Raw genomic sequence first — 6,298 nt, 5'->3', positions numbered from 1 at the left:
GGGACGTTTCCAGGCGCTGCAATGGATGTGGCCGCCTTGTGTCACACTAAAGCCACCGAGTGTGGACGTCATAAATTGCGTTTTCTCTCTCAGCTTTCCAGTATGACCCATGCCCGGGCCTTAAGCGTTAAATAAGACACTTTCCCAGCCTTGTTCCTTCCGCCCTCAATCCAGCCTGTGACAACCACTGTGTAACCATAAACACTGCACAATCCACCAATCAGCGCTCTTGAATCCCACTGACTAGAGATGAGAGCGGAGATGTGATTGGTGTGTATAGTAGGGTCTTACTGCTGATTGGCTGCTGAGAGGCGGGCTGGACGAGCGGGGAACTGTGCTGAGTGCTGGCTGTCTGGAAATGCTGCATCAGTATACTGTATTTGTTATTATTGAACGTTGTCCACACTTGTAACGCACCGCGGCTGCACGGATAGGTAACGCTTTCCCATCTATTGCTCTGCCTTTATTAATGTATAGTGTCAGATCTAGGGACCTATGTAGTTCTCAGTGATGTTATGTTCTTCTAAGCAATCTCTCATCTACTGTATTTTTCTGGTAGTTACTTTATGATTGCGTTTCCTAGGCTGTGTTCACAACAGGCTCATACAGTTAATGGGATAATAGCCCTATAGCAGTGAAGACCATACCCTTCTAGAATCTTATGGAGGCATACAGTAGTGTGCCACCTTGTAACCCTTATTCACAAGTTATCCATCCCAGAGACTGTGCTTCATATGTGACAAGGAGTTGCCTCCTCCAGGCTGTGTGTCTAGGCCAGCGGTAGACAACCTTTTTTGTTTGTCATGGCAATTTAAAGGGATCCAATCATTGGAATCCCATTTTTTCTCCCTAACACATAGGAACAGCCTTAGGGCCCCTTCACATGGCATAAGCGCGCTGCTCATTTAGACACGTATACACCCGTCCGAGCGCAGCGCTTCAAAACAGAGCCCATTGATTTCAATGGAAAGCGCGCATATATCGGCATATACGCCGTGTGAAGGGGCCCTTAAAGAGGACCTTTCATGGTTTGGGCACAGGCAGTTCTATATACTGCTGGAAAGCCAACAGTGTGCTGAATTCAGCGCACTGTTGGCTTTCCCGATCTGTGCCCTGGGTAAAGAGCTAGCGGTGCCGGTACCGTAGCTCTTCACAGTCAGAAGGGCATTCCTGACAGTTTGTCAGGAACGTCCTTCTCCACAGCACAGCCAATCGCACTGTACTGTGTGAGTGGGGAGGAACGCCCCCCTCCCCTCCTGATAGTACTCGTCTATGGACGAGCGTTGTGAGCAGAGGGAGGGAGCGTTCCTCTCCGCTGACATTGTACAGCGCGATAGGCGCTGCTATGGGGAAGGAAGTTCCTGACAGACTGTCAGGAATGCCCTTCTGACTGTGAAGAGCTACGGTACCGGCACCGCTAGCTCTTTACCCAGGGCACAGATTGGGAAAGCCGACAGTGCGCTCAATTCAGCGCACTGTCTGCTTTCCAGCAGTATATAGAACTGCCTGTACCTAAACCCATGAAAGGTCCTCTTTAAGAAAGACTATTCTTTTCCTACCTTTACATGTCTTCTTTGCGCCGCCATTTGGTAGAAATCCCGGTTTTTGTCTGTATGCAAATGAGTTCTGTCCAATACATAGACAGAAATCTCCAGCGACGCTTCTATCTTCATCTGGAACGCCTCTATTTGCATCTTCTTCCGTCCTGGGTTTCAAACTTCTACGCATGCGCAGTCGGCTCTTCTATCAGGCCTCGGCAGAGCTTACTGCGCATGCCCGCGGCCATTTTCTTGTTAAATTTCTTGTGGCTGTGGGCATGCGCAGTCGGCTCTACCCGAGGCCCGATGGAAGAGCCGACTGAATATGCCTAGAAGTTTGAGACCTAGGACGGAAGAGGATGTGGAGATAGAGGTGTCACTGGAGATTTTTCTCGCAGCTTTGGGGATGCCCGCAGTGCTGTTTGAGTGCTGGGAACCGCCCCCAGTGCTGCGAGAGAACTAATTTGCATACAGAAGAAAACTGGGATTTCTACTGAACAGCGGTGCGGGGAAGACATCTAAAGGTAGGAGAAGGATAGTCTTTCTTAAGGCTATTCCTACGTGTTAGGAAGAAAAAATGGGATTCCAATAATTGGATTCATTTAAATGAAAAAAGTCAAAGATGAGGTACTTGGAGTGCCGTACAATAATTGTAAGACTGACGACCTCTATGCTAATGTCATATAGAACAAACCATAACACAGAAGTGTTGTGACAAGATGTTTCAGGACACATGCCTTACCTGTTATTTCCTGGGACAAATTTGTACTTTCCGATTATAAGTAATGAAAGTACATGTGCATCCCCTCAATTTGTGGTAAATGTATGTGTCCAGGAGCACCATATGGCGCCATCCTTAAAGTCAAACACACTATGTATCTGGATGCAGCTATATTCTTAGGCCTCTGGAACTTCTATTTCAATGTAAAGCTGCGTTCACCTGGTGCATTTTGCACAAAAAAAGTGCCTTTTTTTGTGCAACAACACATCTTTATACAGAATAATGTCCCATGGCGGCGCCTGCACATGGTGCTATGTCCCATAGCGGCCCCTGCTTACAGTATAATATTCTAACGTTAATAAAATTCCAATTTGTGTCACTCAGTAGTTTTTATTATACTGTGGGCTCTCACAGACCCCAGAGTATAATAAGCGGAGGGCCAAGAGACAAGCATAAAAAATAATGTTACTCACCTTCCCTGTGCTCTGAAGCTGCTCCATTCTCTTTGATGCTTCTGTCTGAAGTCAGCGACTGCTGATTGGGTGTTAGGGGTCACATGGGTAATGACGCCGACGTGACCCCTGGGGTTCTATCAGCGGTCTCTTACATCAGGCAGAAGCGCCGAAGAGAATAGAGAAGCTCCGGTGTGCAGGAAAGGTGAGTAACATTATTTTTTATGTTTAATCACCTTACCTGGGGCTCCACTTATTATACGATGGAGTCTGAAGAGACCCCACAGTGGCATAATAGCAGTTTGGTTTTGGCGAGGACTTGGCCTTCCTGTGCTAGGGAAATTAGCATCACATGCCACTCTTGACACATGTGCCAGGGGTAACCGACCCCTGGTCTAGAAGAAAATCTATGCTAAGTCATAGATTGCCAGTATTATTTATGCAAGACTGACTATAAGTTCATGAGAGATGAAATCCCCGAGCACAGATGTGAACCCAGCGTAATGCTGTAAATAATAATAAATCTGGTTTGGTTAACGACCACCCTGCATGCCATTGCCAGGTTCTCTTTTTAGGAAAGTGGTGAGGACAACACAGAAAAAACAAAAAGTCACACTTTATTAGTGCAAAAACACAATAAGAAGTTTTTATTCAGGAATCGTGTGTCTGAAAAGATAAGAACGGAGACTTAGACTATTTTGGTCCGTTTTACTGATTATCTGTTTTCATGGATGAACCAATGTCCAGAAATTCAATAAGTTGGTGTGCTTTCTTTAGAAAATACCGTCAGTACACATATGTGTAAAAAAAAACCCAAAAACTTAAAGAGCACCTTTCATCAAATCGGGCACATGCAGTTTTATATACTGCTGGAAAGCTGACAGTGCGCTGAATTCAGCACACTGTCGGCTTTCCCGATCTGTGCCCGGTGTAAAGCGCTATCGGTCCCGGGACCGTAGCGCTTTAGTGTCAGAAGGGCGTTTCTGACTGTTAGCCAGGGACGCCCTTCTGCCCAGCAGCGCCTATCGCGCTGTGCTGTGGAGCGGGGAGGAACGCCCCCTCCCTCTCCTGATAATACTCGTCTATGGACGAGCTGTGTGAGCAGAGGGAGGGGGCGTTCCTCCCCGCTCCACAGTACAGCGCGATAGGCGCCGCGAGGCAGAAGGACGTTCCTGGCTAACAGTCAGAAACGCCCTTCTGACACTAAAGCGCTACGGTCCCGGGACCGATAGCGCTTTACACCGGGCACAGATCGGGAAAGCCGACAGTGTGCTGAATTCAGCACACTGTCGGCTTTCCAGCAGTATATAGAACTGCCTGTGCCCGATCTGATGAAAGGTCCTCTTTAAAGGGGTTGTTGGGGACCAGAGGTTGTACTATTCTCAAAAATAAGGAGTATTTTTAACCAATGAGGAGTATGAAGTTTGTAGTAATGTGAAAAACTGATATGTAGGCATAATAATGCTAAGATGTGGCTATTTAAGCAAGGATGCCATCTTCTATGTATAAATAGCGTAATTAGGGTTTTGTTTTTACATCATTCACAATGTCCTAGGAATGATGTGCTGCTTGTAACCAAGGAGGATTATGAAGTTTGCAGTAATGTGAATAAGTGATATGTAGGCATAATATTGTGGGGAAGTTAGCTTGATAGAAGCAGTGGTGTGGACCCAAAGGGCTAGTTCACATGTAGTTTTTTGGTCCGGATTTTGACCCGGAATCCGCGTCAAAATCTGGGTCAAAAACTGCCTCCCATTGAATTCAATAGGAGCCGGTCATTTCCTTAACTTCAGGCAAAAACAAATTAAATACCTGCTCGTCTGAGCCACTAGCTAAACAGTAGGTTAACTTAACTATACATGTGGATTACTTCCAGCCGCACAAACAAAACAGGAGCAATACAGTCTCGCTGTACTCAGGGTTACAGGACAGCACCATACACCTCATGGAACTGCCCTGCAATGCAGGATCTGCAGCCTTTTTCTGGCCCAGTAATGAGCCAAGGATCTACACCTGGGCTGAGGCCTACTCATGACCTGCACTGGGCTAATATATCTGGGCTAATATATCTGGGCTAATATATCTGGGTTCCAGCACTCTGCCTGTCACCTTCTTACAATATATATTCTTTGGGACAGCACAATTACAACAATACCAAATTTATATAGTTTTTGTTATGTTTTAATACCTTTACAAAATTCCAAAACTTTGAAAAATACACAAATTAATTTTAGTCACTTGTGATAGTCCTAAACTGCTGCAGTGCCATGTGACTGACTGAACGTGGTGTGAAATTGAAATGTATAGGAGACAGCAGTATTGTAGCATTGCAGCATATTGTAACGTACAAGTGATTAACTGCATTTTGAAATCCCCTAGTGGGATTAATTAAAGGGGTTGTACCATGAAAAGTATTTATCCTCTGTCCTATGGGGTCTGATTGCTGAGAACCCCACTGATCCTGAGAAGTCGGGAACATCCAGGCCGAACGTAGGCATGACCAGTGCTGGATGGCACTCCCAATTACTTCAGTGGGAATGCCCGAGATAGTTGATTATGGGGATAACGTCCATCCTTAGGGAGAGACCACCTTTTCAGGTGTGTGGAGACTTATACAACCATAGTTGCTCCACTGCAAGAGAACATGGGAAAAATATGCACATCTGTCTCTCAAGATGTAAATAGGGAGATAGTTGAGTCATTGAAGTGAATGGGAGTGCTGTGCACCAGTTTGGGGTCCCTGCAGAGCCTGGTAGCAACTGCTACTGGGGCACCCCTTACAGGTATGTCCCTGTCTGCCATTAATAAATTGAATGAACAAATAAATGTAAAAATTGCTGGCTTTGTTCTCCAAAACAAAAAAAGTGGTTGAAAAGTTCCTTGCACCCAGTTAAAGAAGTGTACCCACCAATAAGTAAGGGCACATTCACACAATCAAATTTACAGTAAGGGACTGTATGTCTCTGGGAGGCAGGGACTCCTATCAGCATAGATAACTATACTGCAAGGAGTTTCTCTCCTAGCATAAGGCCAACATATGGCCCTTGGGATAGTCTCAATAATTTTTAGTTACCTTGTTCTGACCTGTTAGAGGACATAAAAATAGTAGTGCGAATTCTTAGGAAATTTCCTGATTTATTAAGTTTCTCCCGACAACACACTTTGTAGAAAAATGCAACCTCAATCTCCAACTCGTCAGCACAAAGTGCATTGCAACCCCCTCCCTCACCCATTCATTCGAAACTTTGTGTCCTCTGTGGTTATTAAACTTACAATATGTCTGTATATTTTCATCTCTCTTGCATGGGTGTAGGTACATCTGGATGGTAGAAAATGGCTGCAAAGCATAATGATGAGGAACGTATACTACAACTTGAAGAAGAAGTAAACAACTTAACAGAAGAACTCTGCCAGTGCCAGGTAAATTAAGGTGCAAGTTAACAGTTAAAGCGGTTGTCCGGGATAACTTTTTTCCTTTTCTTTTTAATTTAGCTCAGGGGAGGTGAAAAGAACTTCCAAAAAACCCAAAACATACTCAACTGTCCTCGGTGCTCTGGTGCCTTCCAGTGTGGTTTGGTCCTGCTGCT

General features: G+C 45.3%; 1 protein-coding gene across 1 annotated transcript in view; it reads left to right on the top strand.

Annotated features, from left to right (window-relative positions):
• The first annotated feature begins 370 nt into the window (after positions 1 to 370).
• Positions 371 to 6,298, top strand: part of CNTLN (centlein) — a 267,766-nt gene continuing 261,838 nt past the window's right edge. Inside the window, exons 1-2 of the mRNA XM_075280345.1 lie at positions 371 to 434; positions 6,025 to 6,131. Coding sequence (XP_075136446.1) covers positions 6,045 to 6,131 — 87 coding nt within the window. The 5' untranslated portion in view covers positions 371 to 434; positions 6,025 to 6,044. The remainder of the gene's footprint in view (positions 435 to 6,024; positions 6,132 to 6,298) is intronic.

This window comes from Leptodactylus fuscus, chromosome 1 (genome assembly GCF_031893055.1).
Source record: "Leptodactylus fuscus isolate aLepFus1 chromosome 1, aLepFus1.hap2, whole genome shotgun sequence".
Taxonomy (NCBI): Eukaryota; Metazoa; Chordata; class Amphibia; order Anura; family Leptodactylidae; genus Leptodactylus; species Leptodactylus fuscus.
Note: the sequence above shows the minus strand (reverse complement) of the source record. Positions and strands in the feature narration are given on the sequence as shown.